Source organism: Apiotrichum porosum (assembly GCF_003942205.1).
Source record: "Apiotrichum porosum strain DSM 27194 chromosome Unknown scaffold_8, whole genome shotgun sequence".
In the NCBI taxonomy this organism is placed as follows: Eukaryota; Fungi; Basidiomycota; class Tremellomycetes; order Trichosporonales; family Trichosporonaceae; genus Apiotrichum; species Apiotrichum porosum.
Genome location: NW_021167115.1, coordinates 1,249,338 through 1,264,121, shown reverse-complemented (window position 1 = coordinate 1,264,121; position 14,784 = coordinate 1,249,338). Strand labels below are relative to the sequence as shown.

At 61.5% G+C, this 14,784-nt stretch overlaps 4 protein-coding genes across 4 annotated transcripts; 1 reads left to right on the top strand and 3 right to left on the bottom strand.

Moving 5' to 3' along the window:
- Positions 1-630: 630 nt before the first annotated feature.
- On the bottom strand, positions 631-2,616 carry EHS24_009227 (uncharacterized protein; the record flags this gene model as incomplete). The annotated part of the gene is made up of 10 exons (XM_028624518.1): positions 631-735; positions 822-961; positions 1,006-1,027; positions 1,072-1,521; positions 1,565-1,612; positions 1,662-1,763; positions 1,804-1,866; positions 1,918-2,248; positions 2,307-2,371; positions 2,425-2,616. The coding sequence occupies 10 exons, from the start codon at positions 2,614-2,616 to the stop codon at positions 631-633; spliced, it is 1,518 nt and encodes a 505-aa protein (XP_028475590.1).
- A 1,544-nt stretch (positions 2,617-4,160) lies between these two features.
- Positions 4,161-6,187, top strand: EHS24_009226 (uncharacterized protein; the record flags this gene model as incomplete). The annotated part of the gene is made up of 2 exons (XM_028624517.1): positions 4,161-4,281; positions 4,347-6,187. 2 exons carry the CDS (start codon positions 4,161-4,163, stop codon positions 6,185-6,187), a joined length of 1,962 nt encoding a protein of 653 aa, XP_028475589.1.
- A 207-nt stretch (positions 6,188-6,394) lies between these two features.
- Positions 6,395-9,806, bottom strand: EHS24_009225 (uncharacterized protein; the record flags this gene model as incomplete). Its single annotated transcript, XM_028624516.1, has 8 exons — positions 6,395-7,904; positions 7,944-8,273; positions 8,312-8,469; positions 8,515-8,763; positions 8,804-8,945; positions 8,996-9,216; positions 9,271-9,358; positions 9,415-9,806. The coding sequence occupies 8 exons, from the start codon at positions 9,804-9,806 to the stop codon at positions 6,395-6,397; spliced, it is 3,090 nt and encodes a 1,029-aa protein (XP_028475588.1).
- A 493-nt stretch (positions 9,807-10,299) lies between these two features.
- Positions 10,300-13,830, bottom strand: EHS24_009224 (uncharacterized protein; the record flags this gene model as incomplete). The annotated part of the gene is made up of 3 exons (XM_028624515.1): positions 10,300-13,246; positions 13,352-13,571; positions 13,644-13,830. 3 exons carry the CDS (start codon positions 13,828-13,830, stop codon positions 10,300-10,302), a joined length of 3,354 nt encoding a protein of 1,117 aa, XP_028475587.1.
- Between the last annotated feature and the right edge of the window lie 954 nt (positions 13,831-14,784).

Sequence of the window (14,784 nt, the reverse complement as noted above, 5' to 3'; positions counted from 1 at the left end):
GGGCCCTGAGGGGTCGATGCTGCTGCATACTGCGTTCTCGAGAACGGCTCAGCGTAGTCACGAGCACGCCCCTGCAGCCATCGGTCACCATATCACTGTGGTGGTGGTGGATGGCAATATGCACTGGCAAGCCATGGCAAGTTGGATGCAACCGCTCTCGCCTCTGCCAAGACAACGGCCAACGGACGGCCACGACAGGCAACGGCGATCATTACGCACACTGTGGAGACCCGCATTCGAATCGCCACCCACCCAGCGTCTACGCTGCTCCGGTGACAGTGTTAGTGCACACGCATCCCCCACCGCTCGCGCCGCACGGCCGCTGCGGAAAGCTGGCTACGCCGCAGGCCAGAGCCGGCCAGCTCGGGCTACAGTCTACTCGCTATCGCGCGTCCTGCATCCCACACCCCACATGCTGCACTGGTGCATGCACTGGCATTCGGCCCATGCGTAGCACTACTGCAGCGTACTGTACTGCAGCGCCAATGGCCAGCAGCGACTGGCTGCTCCTGCCCACCTTTGTGCACGGGCGCACCGGGAGGGATATCTGTGTAGGGCCAAAGATCCGGTCGCGCGGATATATTCTTTCTCTTTCTCTATCTCTATCTCTGATCTCATTCTCCCCTCTTCTCACTGGCCAACAGTGCCGGCCGCGAGCCAGTCCTTGAGGAAAGAGGCCGCGTTCTTGGGCTGGTCCATGGGCACCATGTGGCCGGCGCCGTAGACCTTGAGGAGCTGTGGGATGGTGTGTCAGCGAGGGTCGTACGAGCGCGTGTGCTTTGTTTGATTGGAGAGCCAAAAGCGTCCGCAATATAGCTTACAGTGAGGTGGCCGTGGGTCTTGAACTGGCCGGCCAGCTCGCCGTCGACGGTCCAGTCCTCGAGCTGCGCGGCGTTGTACTGCTTCTGGCCGGTCCACTGCATGTCCTCCATCCAGACCTCGTTGCCGATGTGGTTGCAGACTGGTCGTTAGCTCGTCGTCCCCAGCAGGCGGTGAGTAGCTCACTAAAGTCCAGAGTACCGGCGTACTGCGTTCATGTCAGTTGAAACCCTAGACGGTTGCGTAACTCACGTTGAGGACGCGCACACCTCGCTCGAGGAGCGCGGCGACGTACAGCCACGTCTTGCCGGCGGAATCCAGCGAGTTCTGGAACGCGGCAAAGACACCATTGTCGCAGCTGTTCCAGGGGCCCTCGTGCTTGTCAATACCCAGGCGGCGGCGGGTGTCGGGCAGGTCGAGGTACGTCTTGATCTTCTTGGTCTCGGGGTAGCACAGCGAATCGGCCAGTTCCTCGAGCGTGCACTTCTTGCTAACGTCGTAAGGGTTCACGCCGGCCTGGAGGAACGACGAGCCGAGCGTCTCTTCGCAGTAGGACAGCGCGATAAAGCACTCGGTGGGGTCGCGCGAGTCGAGGCAGCCGCGCAGCGCCAGGCGGTGGCACTTGGGCACGGCCTCGGCCATGGCCACACAGTTCTCGATCGACTGGACCGTTTGGTTGAGGTCGGCGTGCACGGTGCATTGCTGTAGAGTTGGTTAGGTCCATGTCCAAGTACAGGCAACCCACGTAAGGGAAGTATGACTCGGTCGTGGCAAACAGGTCCGAGACGCCGTTCTGCAAGGTGTCAGTTGAAGGTCTGGGGTCTATGGCTCCCGCAACTCACTCCAATCATGACACTCTGCAGGTTGATGGGCTCCTTGCCAGCAGCGACGAGGTTCCTGTTGTTATCATAGACCGCCGACGCAAAGATCGGCAGGTAACGGCCCTGTGTGTGAGTTGAGTCGGACAATTAGTCAACAACTCACGCCGTAAGACTCGCCAGCCATGTGGAACTCGCGGCCCTGGAACTCTTTGAACGTGTCAAAGAACTGTCACGGGGTTGTCAGCACACCTTCCTCTCAAAACAAACAGTCACGCACGATCGAGACAAACGCCGCAATGTCCTGCCCAGCCTCCTCGGCCGTGCCGACCACCTGCCCATGGCGAGCCTTGGAGAAGCCGACGTTGACCGGTTCGTCCAGGAAGAAGATGTTGGCATTGTTGTTCCAGCTGTACGGGTTGACCTTTGTGTCGTTGCTGGTCTTGGGGTCGTCGGCGACGGAGCACGGGCCGAGCTCCATGAGCAAGCCCAGGGCCGACGAACAGCCGGGGCCGCCGTTGATCCACATGATAACGGGGTCCGTGGCCGGGTCGCCGCGCGACTCGAAGAAGGAGAACCACAGGTCCTTGCCGCCGCCAACGTCGAGGTATCTGGAAAGCGTAAGCGCGCGCACGTTGAGACACTGCGAGGAAGGTGGCAGGTACGTACCCAGAGTACGAGCGCACGTCGGGATCACACCATCCGTCGGTGCTCTTGATACGGACCTTGTGGTTCTGCGCGCTGCGTCAGCTTCCATCGGCAGTGGCCAATCTGGCTGTTAACATACAGGATGGTGAGCCGACTGGAGCACAAAAAAATCGTCGACGGGGACACTGGCGAGGGTAATGTCGCTTGCTGGGGTCATGTCCTCGAGCAACGACTGGGCCGACTCAAACGCATCCTGGACGGTCGGGATGTGGAACGCCGAGACGGTGGCCGCGAGCGGTGCGGCGGCGAGCGCAAAAGTGGTCAGGCGCATGGTGGATGGGAATGCGCGGGAGCGGTGTACTCTACCTCAAAAGTGTCGAGTAGAGGATGTTGAGTAGATGATATGGGGGAGGGCAAGGGCAAGAGCAGCAACGATAGGACATGAGCACCATATGGCTCCACTGGCACGCGGACGTCACCGAAAGTGGCCATGCGGGTCGCCATGCCGGTGCCTGAGCGTGCGCACCCTTTTGCGACCTCCACCATGACAGTCCAGAATGGAAGTCAGAAAGGCAGGCGCGCTCCTCTGATCTCTTGGTGCCAGCGCGCCAGCGGTGATGCTTTCGCATGGTTGAAAGGTATCGACAAAGGACACAGGGTGGTGATTCGAGACAGGCAGGTATCTGAGGGATAGTAATGCACGTACTGTTGTAATGGCCCGTCCACAGAACGGCTTTCAACTGCCGCCTAGTCTCTGTGGCCGCGATCGTCGGGTCCTCTAGCCTCTAGTAGCCTTTACGCAATCCATGGTGGCTAGCAACCACACTTGTCAAGCAATCCCCAATTGAGTATACTCGCAGCACTTATATGGCTGCATGCGCAGTGTCTCCCTTTAGCCTGGTGGACACATGGGTACGGGCGAGAAGGGGGGATGGGCTGAATTGGTTGACATAAAAACCTACGGGAGGGGCTGGACGAGCAGCCCAGTCCCTTGCGGCCTTGGACAGAGAAGAGACGGTGCGTAACCTTGTGTCCTTGTATGTGCAATGTGGTTGTTGCTTGATTGTTTATCGTGAGATGGACGTTGTTGTTGTGCATGTCTTTGATGTGAACAAATGTGCAGAACGACGGCCGACGGCAACGACCAAGAGTGCAAGAGAGAGCGTCACCGTGTCTGTTGATCTGTTGGTGGGAATCGCCCCAGGCACATTCACCATGTTGATCATGCCTGATCCAGACCATAAATCTTCTTTTTCTAATGCACCCAACGCACGACATTCCGAGACACCCGGCGCCGTGTCTGCATATGCACACTGTTTCCCAGCCTTTGCTCTCGCAGTCGGCCGTCGCTGTGCATACCTGGGTCGCGTGCTGCAACCTGCAAACGACCGTGCGCCCCACGCAGCAGCAGAGCGGGGTTGTCCCAGGGCCGAGCAGCAACCGCTTGGCAGCAGAAAATGCACGCGTACGCCTCTGGCGCCACCCACCCACCCAGCGGCCAGGGACGACGGCCGGCACACCCACCAAACGGCAAAAGACCTGCCCCGGCGTCAACAAACCAGCACCACCATCGACCATTGTTGTCGCCTCGCTCACTCACTCATCCACATCCCCCTTCTCACTGTCTTATACACTATTCGCTCGTGCCCGGCCCTATACACCGTCTACACGACCAACCTCACCCTTGGCGGGCAATCTGCCTGAGACGCGACTGTCTTTTATCTTTCCAGAGGACAAACATTCAGCGCCCGGGCCTCGCTTCTCCACCTCTCACGTCCACCCCGATCACCCCAGGTCCAGCACTACGCTTTCGGCCCGTCCGTACAGAATAGGAACAGAATATAGGATCCACCATACCCTCCTCACGTGTGTGTCATGCACTACACAATCGAGGACGAGTGGCGGCAGTCTGCATCCCAGCTCGACGACGACTTTTCGCGCGACTGTCTGCTGGGCGCCGAGTGTTTGGCAAACGTTGACGCCGACGACTGCAACGGTAAGGCATCCCATCACGCATCTCTTCACCGGTATGACCTGACGTCTGACGTCTCCCCTCCTCAGATGACGAGCTCCCAGCACCCCGCCCTTCCCGCCCCTCCCGCCCATCCACCATCTTCTCCGTCGCCTTGACAAAACCCAAGACCAAACCCCCTCCAGCCCCACACTTCCGGCGTCAATCGATGGCTCCCTCGACCGTGACCCGCACTGTCACTCCGGCGCAGGCGGATGACATTGAGCCCAAAACTGAGTTTACATTCTGGCCACCTACGAGGGCACGCAGTGCGCCCGCGCCAGCGAGCAGTGAGCCCCCGTCGAGGTCAGAGTCGCCTGCTTCGACCTCGACGGCGGAGCCTGCTTCGGCGTCGACTTCAACGTCGACTTGCTCGACCGCTGCGTCTACATCTGAACATGCCTCTGAGCCTGCGCCCAAGGCAGTACCCGTGGCCGCGTTCTACGACTCGTCGCCTCTCGACTTCCCTAGCGCACACACGCACGAGATTGCCTCGTCTCCCGAGACCTCCATCACAGCAGCGCTCAAGGGTCTCCCTCGCCCCGGTCCGCCCATTCGCAAGAGCACGCTCGTCGTCCAGCCTCCAGAGGCATTACGCGCGAGCTGGTGGTCGTCCTCCAGCGGCCACTCTGCGAGCAGCCTGGTCTCTGGTGCCTCGGGGTCAACAGGAACGAGCGGAACGAGCGGGACGTACACCACCACAAGGGAATGGATTGGCGACCAGCACCACACCGACGACGCTGAGAGTGTCTTGACGGCCGGAACACGGCCTTCCAGTGTCGCCGCGATGTCGAGGGCCGGGTCCCGCTCAGTGTCCGCGTCGACCATGGCCACAGACGACAGTACCCTTGAGTCCCGGTCTCTGCGGAGCCTGGACACGCTGGACAGCTTTGTCAATGCCTACACGGACCGGGGTTATGACGAGAGGAGTGAGAGTGAGAGTGATGACGAGGACGGGGATGGGGATGGGGATGGGGATGTGAGCATGGGTTGGACGGGAGTTACCCAGGTGCAAGCACAGAACCATGCGCTGGCCCAGGCTCAGGCGGTGGTGCCCGCCTCGACGGTCATGACACCGAGCAAGATCGTCCCGGCGCCAAACGCCAGTGCACCGAGCACGCCCAAGGCCAAGGCCCAGCCGAGCAAGCTCCAGGCCAAGACTCCAGTCAAGACCCCCGTGGCAGCGCCTCTCAAGACTCCAGCCCAGACTCCGACCAGGACACCAACCAGGACATCAGCCAAGACACCAGTCCAGACTCCAGTCAAGACGCCAGTCAAGACCCCGACCAAGACAAGGACTCCTATCAAGTCGCTCTTCCTCAACGCCATCATCGCGCCCAAAAACCCCACACCCGCCAACCCACCTCTCAACCGCCCCGCATCAACTACACCGACACGCACCACGCAAGACACTCGGCACGCCCCTTCCAACGCGTCCTCTGCGTCGTCTACCGCCCCGTCCCCACTCTCAACAAGCACCACAGCACCGCAGCCCCGCCTCAAGCCCCGCAACGCAGGCCACCGGTCGACCTTCTCCCTGCCCCTGTTCGCCATTTCCGAGCGGGGCGAAAAGGCCACCGCCGCTGTCAAACCGTCGCCTGGTCCTGGCCCTGGTCCCAGCCATGGTCCCCGGGCCCGTGCTTCTGTTCACTTCCATGTTCCCGCAGCGACACCCGCCCCGGCGTCAGTCACGGCTCCAGCCACGCCTGTCGCGGTCATGGGAGGACCGCGCAGGCCGGCGCCGCCCCCGCCAGTGTCTGCACCCTCACCCATCCCCAGGCCCAACGGCCATGCCAGGGCCAAGTCTATGGCCTCTGTGGCGGACGAGAAGACTGTCGCGCGGTGGCCGTGGGGTGCGTCGCGTAAAGCTGCCGCTGCCGCCGGCAAGTAGGTGACGTGGTGATGTGGTGACGCAGGATGCGTTTTCCGTCCCCCTTTGTTCTAGGTGTTTTTTCTAGGTTTCTTTGTTTTTACAGCAGTTTTTATAGACCTACACGCACCGTATTAGTTAGTACTCCCCTTATTACTTGTCCATTGATACGTCGAGCAGAGCCACAGCAACATGACCTGCCTGTCTGCATGCCAACAATGGGATATCCTACTTCTGACCACCACCACCACCACCTCCTCCTCCTCCTCCTCCGCCCTGCTGAGCCAGCCGCCCAAACAGGTTTCCAACCACGCCGCTCTCGCCGCCTTGGGACTTGAAGCTCTCGAGCAGGTCGCGCATCATGGCGTACTCGCGCTGCTGGTCGTCGTCCAGCTCGCCGGCCTCGGGCACGTCGTCGTCGTCGAGGTCAAAGTCGACGCCGTGGCCCTCGAGCGCCTGGCGCAGCTCGGCGTCCATCGCCGCCAGCTCGTCGTCGTCCATCGCGTCCAGGTCCGCTTCGGTCGGGAGGGACGCGAGGGACGCGAGGGGCGGCTTGCCCTTGTCCGTGTTCTTGGAATTGGACGTTTTGGACGTTTTGGACTTTTTGGACTTTTTGGACTTGGACTTGGGCTGGGTTGAGGCCGAGGCCGAGGCCAAAGTCGAGCCAGCAGCAGTACCAGTACCCGTGGCGGCCTTGTCGCGCGGCTTGAACGTGACCTTGGGCGGTGCGGACGGCTGCGCCTCCGCGGCGTTGGAGCCCTTTGCGCGTGCGAGCTCGGCGTCCATGGCGGCCATCATGCTCTCGAACGAGTTGAGCGCCATGTTGGGCTGTCCCGGTGCAGTGCCAGCGGGAGCAGCAGCAGCAGGCTCGGCGAACTGCACCTTTGGCTTGGTCGATGCCGCTGCTGCCGGTGCCACCGCCACGCCCGCATCGCTCTTCTTCTTGGGCTCGGGGACATACGCGCCGCGTTCCTTTCGGCTGGCGATAATCTTGTCCCACATGTCGTCCGAGATCCCCAGCGCCTCGCGGGAAAACTTGAGAAAGTCCTCTTCCTCGTCGGCCATGTCCACGTCTCCATCCCCTTCTCCGTCCGCGTCCGCGTCCCCGTCCTCGTCCATGCCCTCTCCTTCCTGTTGTCTCTCACTCTCCGCCTTCGGGGTGTCGTCCTTGGCGTCTCCGCCCCACACACGCTGGCGCATGAGCTCGTCAATCTCGTCCGTGTCAAACTTGAGCTCCTTGGCGCGTGCGGCGTCGGCCTTGTCCTCCTCATCGCCCTCGTCGTCGTCCTCGTCGTCAATCTCCTCAATGTGCGCCTCGCGCGGCTGGGGGTCGCTGGCGCCATCGCCCCACTTCATCTGCGCAATGCGCCGTCCCAGCGATCCCTTGACGGGCAGGTCGGCCTCGTCGTCCTCGTCGCTGTCAGAGTTTGAGACATGGCCGTCGTACTCTTCCTTGGCGAACACGGGCGGGCGCATCTTGGGAGGCAGGAGCGAGTCGCCAAAGGCCGTGCCGGCGACGGTACCGCGGGCGGCGGCCTTTGACTCGGACTGAGAGGCATCCATCTCGATGTCTTGCTGAGCTTCGGTGTGCTGGGTCTGAGTCTGAGTCTTGCGGCCCCATTCCTCGGCCGGGAGGGAAGGAACGAGGTTGGCCATACGCTCCTGCCTCTGAGCCTCGGTCGGCTGGTCGTCGTCGTCATCGTCAGAGTCCGAGTCCATGTCTTCGTCCGACAGTTCGCTGCGTGGGTTAGCGGATTCTCTCGCTTCCTATACCCACTCGGCAAATCGGGCGCCTTGCATGTCGCCTTGTCCAGCGATAAACTCCTCAACCTTGGACGCGAGGTCCTGGAGCGCCTTGCCGTGCTCGTCGCCCAGCTCGACAGGCGCACCAGGCGCACCAGGAGCAGACTCGGCTGCTTCCTTGGCTTTGGCGGTGCCCGCCGAGCGCATCAGCATGGCATCGAGCTCGTCCGGGTCCACCTCGAGCCACTTGTCGCTGTCCTCCGGGGCATCGGGGGACACGGCAAGGTCCGAGTCTGGGACAGCCGCCGACTGCTCGACGGCGTGGTCGACCAGGTAGGCAAAGGATGGGCGCTGTTGGGCAGTACTGCGTAGGTTAGCTCTCGCTGGTAAGACGGCACCTACTCGGAGGAACGGGCGGCAATCCAGCCCTTTGCAGCCTCCTGCTCGCGGTTCTTCCACTCGGCGCTGCCTTGCCTCTCGTCGCCAAAGAAGCCGGCACGCTCCAGGTCGGCAATGTACTTGGTGTACTCGGGGTCCGCGGCGAGCTGTTCGGCGGTGGTCTGCGCCTGGTGAGAGTTAACTTACCGCCAAGCATAATAACTCACGTCCGCAACACGGCCCTTGCGACCGCCTTCACGACACATGATCTCAAACCCCGTGGCAATCTTGACACCGAGGTCGCGCCACTTCATCTCGCCCTCGTTCCCGGCCTCATCGCGTACATGCCATTCGGGGCCAAACACCCTTGGAGGGTGGAAGACCTGGCCCTGGAGCTGGGCGTACGCTGCGCGCGTGAGGAGGACAGACGAGAGGACGGCCGGTGAGGGGGGAAAGTGGGTCATGCGAGCCGCGGCCTGTGTGGTTAGAACGGCAAACCTACTCCAGTTAACCCACTCTCAGTTGTGCCGGGTCGCGCACGTAGAAGCCCTCGACGGCACGCTGGATGAGTTCCGGGGACGCGTTCAGCGCCCGTGCAACCTTGGTGGGGAGATAGGCCTTTGCGTGGTGCTGGTGGGTGGACAGGGCCGCGGGGTAGCTGTCATGGATGTCAGCTGCTACTCCCATGCGTCTCGTAGCTGCACTCACCAAGATATCCGCTCCCATACAGCACCCTCCATTCCTGCGCTTGCGCGATACTTGCCCGTCTCGACGGCCTTGAGCGCATCCGGCTCGCTAACCCACGCATCGTCGTCGCCGCGCGTGCGGCCCGACTCCTCATAGTCGTCGTCGGCGACTTGGTGCGGGCGAGCAGAACTCGAGCGCACCGTCAACGGCAGGAGATGGAGATGGCCGCCTGCGAGCCACAGCTGAGGATCAGGTCAGATAGAGTACGCCGTGTCAGAGAAGCTATCTGCACCCACCCTGTTGTCTGCGTTCTCGGGGGAGACCCAGTCGGGCAGCTCGTGCGCCGCTTCAATGAGCAGGAACTCGCCGTCAGAGTCGCGGATGCTACAGCATGTCAGCATGTTCTTCCGTTACCCTCCGTCACACTCCCCTCCACTCACCTAATGACTAGTGTCGGCCACAAGATGGAGACCTGCCTCAACAGCCACACCACGAGCCACTCGTCGTCTACCGCGTCGCCGACGCGCATCGTCCCTTCCAACTTGCTGCCATTGACCACTTTCAGCTCCCAGCCGTCCTTGTTCCACAGCCACGGCTGCGGGAGAAGCGAGTGGACGTGCGTCGATATCAGCGTTGCGAGCGCTGCAGCGTCGGCCGCGTCCACTGAGGATGGTGGAGGCGCGGCGGCATCGGCAGTGTTGTTTGTTGTCGTGGTAGTGGTGGCGCGAAAGTTGGCCGGAATGTGGAGTGTGTAATGCAGCGTGTCCTCTGCGATTGTCGGCAGAGGGAACGCGCTAGGCATGTGGTTGAGCGAGGGGAAGCTCTGTGCCATGGTGGGCTAGCACTGTGACTGTGAGAGATACGGGACAACAACAACCCTTCCCCGCGGGCATCACGACCGGCGATCTAACTTTTGGTGGCGAACACAGAACATGACCGAATCACGACGGAAGCAAATTATCCTTCGACGTCGATCACCAAGTGGCACTTTGTGCTGCTGCGTCTGCTGGTCTAGTTTCTTGTCATTATTGCATGGCATTTGACATCAACGGAGCATGGGTTCTAATGACTCGGATACACCAGGAGAACAAAGCAGCCAGGGTCCAGACCGCGCCCCAGAGTCGACGCAGGTGACGCTCTCGTAGCGTGACATAAGCAAAGGGGGAAAAGGGGGGATGTGTAGAAAGACACGGGGGACAAGGGGGCAGCCGAAAAAATGGAAATGGAAGCAGGCATGGGAGAGAGAGAGAGAGAGAGAGCGAGAGCGAAAGGCGGAGGCAAATGATGCGTGAATGGACTTGAGGGAGAACACAGGGGTGGGAGGACTAGAACCGGATGGTGTTGGGACGCGGGTGGGTCGCGTGGTGGTGGTTGACGCCAGTGAACGCGTAGGTGCCAAACTGGGGGCCAAACTGCGGCGTGTTGGGAGCACTGCCAAAGCTGCGAACGGGGGCCGGGACGTTCAGACCCGCGTCAAAGAGCGAGGGACGAGCACCGGGACGCGAGGGGCGCGGGAGGGTGAACGAGGTGCGGGGGACAGCGACAGGGGAAAGGGGGGAAGCCTCAGCCTCAACCGCCTTCTTGAGCGCATTGTACGCCGTGGTAAAGCTCGACTGGGCACCCTTCTCCAGAGTGAGGCAGGCGTTGGTACCGAAGCGAAGGTCCTGGGCCTCGCTTGTGGGCACGACCATGCGCGAAAACTCGATGCGGAAACGCACACCCTTGACGACCTTGCCGTAAATGTCGCGCGTGTCGAGAATCTTGCACTTGAGTGCGCGGCAGCCGTCATACTCGACGATCTTGACCTGAACACCGGCAACCATGAGGCAACGACGAACAATGTCGCGACCATCGCTGACGGTGGGGCAAGGCACGATAATGTCGTACGAAGCAGGCTTGAACGAGAACAGGTTGCCAAACCACGAGTGCTTGGGCGAGCTGTGCGAGTTGGGCAGGGTCGAAGCCACAGGGTCGGCGGGGCCCGACTGCTTTTTGCGCTTCTTGAGCATGCCAAAGCCGTCGGTGCTGCGAGCGTGGAAGGGCCCGTTGCTGCGCCTGCTGCCCCAAGTGCTCGTCTTGGTGTCGTCGGGCATGTCGGCAATGTCGTCGATCATGACGTACGAGTTCTCGCGGCCAAGGTGCGACTCGACGCGCGGACGAACAGGAAGAGCGTGCTCGTTCGAGACCGTCCTTGGAGCGGGAGGAGCCGACCGTGTCGACATCTTGGGCGGCGGCGGCGGCGGAGCCGAACGCTCGGCGTGCAGGTGCGAGACCGGCGCAGGAGGAAGCGAGTGGTGCGCGTGGCCGGCCGAGACGGAACGAGGCTGTGTCTCGGGAGGCGGCAGGCTCTGGTGGCCAAACGTCGTCTGGTGGAAGGCCGGGGTGGTAAGCACGGGCGACTCGCAACGGCTCGACATGGAGCGGGTGCGGTAGCTGCCCGATGCCTGGCTCCAGCGGCCAGAGACGGGAGGTGGCAGCTGGCTGTTGCGCGAGGGAGCACGCGGCGCCGCACCGAGTCCGAGACCAACCATGGGAGACATGGGCGAGGCAGGAACAGGCGACGACGCGTAGCGAGGGACAGAGCCGTGGTGGTCGACTGAGATCGAGTTCAGCGACATGGCCTCGGTGTCATCGTCTGGAGCATCGCCAAACTGGTCGTCGCTTCCTTCCTCCTCCTCTTCCACAATACGCGCCGACTCGCCCAGGCGGTGGGCCATGTCGTTCTGCTGCTCGGGACGAGGCGACGTCACGGGCGTGGCCGAGACGGTCGACATGTACTGCATGTACGCCGCAAACTCTGGGCCCTGGAGGGCCGAGTTGCCCGAGCTGCTGGAAGCCGTCGACGAGCGAATGTGCATCGAGTTGAGCTGGTTGGCAATCTCGCACAAAAAGTTCTGGAGCTGAGCGTTCTCGACATGAGGAGGCGAGAGGGGTGGCAGCTGAGGCGCGTCGGCGAGGCCCATGGCCGCAGCGGTACCAGCAACATGAGCCGCGTTGATACCATCGCCAGCAGACACCTTGGCCTGAGGAACTGTGGGCTCCTTGACTGGGGTAGCCTCTTGCAAAGTGATGGCTGGCGCTGGCGGCGCACGCAGTCCGCCGGGTGAACGAGGGCCGGCGGGGGCCGGTGAACGAGGACCAAGCTTGGACGGCGTGCGAACCACCGGCGAGTCGGTCTGGAAAGCAGCATGAGCAGCCTGGGCCGCCTTCTTCGGTGTGGGGGCCTGAGGGCGAGGAGGAGGCGTGTTGTGGTGCTGGATGGTACCGTTCTCGCGCAGAGGAGCAGGTTTCCGGCGAATGTGGAGCGGGGCAACGGGCGTGGGTGGTGCGCGACGCTGAGCCTGCTGAGCACCAGCCGACGGCTCCTCGATACGACGCATCTTTTGCGGCGAGCCTGGGGGAATGGCAGCGTTCTGTGCACGCACTGGACGCGCGTGGGGACGCGCGCGGTCCTCGTCCGTGTCCTCCTCGTCCGAGTCATCGTCCATGTTGTAGTTTTCCAAATGACGATTCCTGTACTTGACGAGAAGGTGGTAGATCGCCTTCTCCCAAGTCTTCTCGGGGCTCATGAGCGCCTTGTAGATCTCCCCCTGGGTCGCGCCGTGCCACAGCGTCCTGAGGTTGGCCATGATATCGGGGTCAATGTCGTGGACGGGAACGGGACGCGCCATGGTGTCTAGTGCCAGCGGGGTGGGCAGTTCGCGGCCACCAGCGAGTCGGGGTGGACTCCTGATGAAGAATGGGTGTGCCATGATCTCGGGCATGGTGATACGCTCCTCGGGATCCTTGTCAAGCATCTTGCGAAGCAAGTCTCGTGCCGACATGTCAATGTCATCGGGCATCTCAAAGTGGCCAATCTTGACTTTTTGCAACAGCGTGCGAATGTTGTCGTCGTCGAAGGGTAGCCGGCCAGTTAACAACGCAAACAGGATGATGCCACAGGACCAAATGTCGCTCGCCGATCCGTTGTAAGCCTTTCCTGCCACAATTTCCGGCGACGCGTAGTGTGGTGACCCACACGACGTCTCCAGCATGCGCTCGTCTGCCTGCCACGCTGCCATGCCGAAATCGGCCACCTTGATGTTCTTGTCCTTGTCCAGGAGCAAGTTCTCAGGTTTCAGGTCGCGGTGGCAAATGTTAAAGCGATGGCAGTAGTCGACAGCAAAGATGATTTGCTGAAAGTAGTGCAGAGCCTCATTTGGTGGCAGACGACCACGACGGACGAGATAGTCGAAGAGCTCGCCGCCGGGAACGTACTCCATGATGAGGTAGCTGCAATTTGTTAGCGCCGGTAACGGTGTGAGACACATCCCTGGAAGGCTGGAATGGAAGGCCCCCCGGTCCCGGGAAGAGACAAACACTCCGACGACGACTTACAGGTCCGAGTTGGTCTCCCAAACGTCATACAGTGATAACACGTTGGGGTGGTCAATGAGCTTCATGATGACAATCTCGCGCTCAATGCCCAACAGTAGCTTTTCTGCGCGTGCGCCGGCCTGGTCCATTGACAAGCGCGACGAAAGGATGAGACCCTTGGGCACAATCTTGACAGCAGCATACTGTCCGGTGAGGGCGTGCTTGGCGATCTTTACGCGGCCTGGGAGTACATGTCAGCGTTACGCGCGTCTGTGTTGTCGATGCGGATGGGATCGCCCGGATGTGTGCGCACCAGATGAGCCCTTGCCAATGGTTCGTCCAATACGCCACTGGCCAATCGACTTGGCATCAGGCTCGCGTCCCGAGCTGGACGATGTGGTGGAGATGCGCTTGCTATTGCGGTTGGTTGATGGGCCAGGACCGGGGGCAGCAGCCGCATTGCGACGCGTAGATGGTTGGTGCTGGACTGCAGTCGCCATGGTGGTGGAGTGGGATGGGAGCGGCGCGCGCTGCGGTGGGAAAGGGGGTGGGCGGTGGGTTGCTGCTTGAGGAAGGCGGTGCCAGCAAAGATGACAATGCCAGCGAACCGCTTACAAGCAACGATGGTGTGGAGTGCGGAGGGGTACGATGGGCAGGTCGGTGTTGGTGAGGGGGATGATGGAGACAAGAGACGGGTGGGTTGCTGTCGTTGGCAAGGTGGGAAGAGTGACAAGAGACAAGAGAGACGCAGAGAGCGAGACGGTGTTTGGCGGTCGAGGTGCCTTAGCGTCAGGCAAGGACCCGCGGCTGCTGTGCCGAATGCGCCGGATTTCTATCCGAGCAAAAGTCACAGATGTAGTGCACAGTATAGCTGTTCTATGTAGCTATGTGTCGTGGGTCGTGTGGGGATGCGCAGGCGTCTATGCAAAGGTGGTGGGTGGTTGTCGATGATGCAAATTGAACGTTGGCGACAGCGCGTTCGCACTGTGAGAGGGATGGATTTGGGCAACCGGTGGGTTCCGTAAGGAGAGACGTCTACGCAGTAACTGTACAGGATTGGATGTATTTGGCCATTATGTCGCCAATTCTCTCCCCCTGCGCTCCACCAGAGAGCAGAGAGCTACACAGCGCACACAGCGGTGGTCGTCGTCGAGGTCTCGGTTGAGCGCGCGGACTGACGCGAGCAACGGGCCCTGGTTCTGCCGCATGTTCGTTGAAAGACAGGCGCGCTTTCCGTCGCTGTGGTTGGCTGACGTAGCTCCAATGTTTGTCACCAACTCACACACCAAAATCCGTCCGCTGCTGCTCTGCCGTGGCCCCCCACTTGCAGCTTGCAGCTTTGGCTCTCGGCTGTAGCGCGCGCGGCAGTTGGGAGGTCACACCCTGGCTCCCATACTTTCAGGCGCTGCCTAGACAACGAGGCTGCACTGCTGCCGCGCTGCGCGGCCACACCA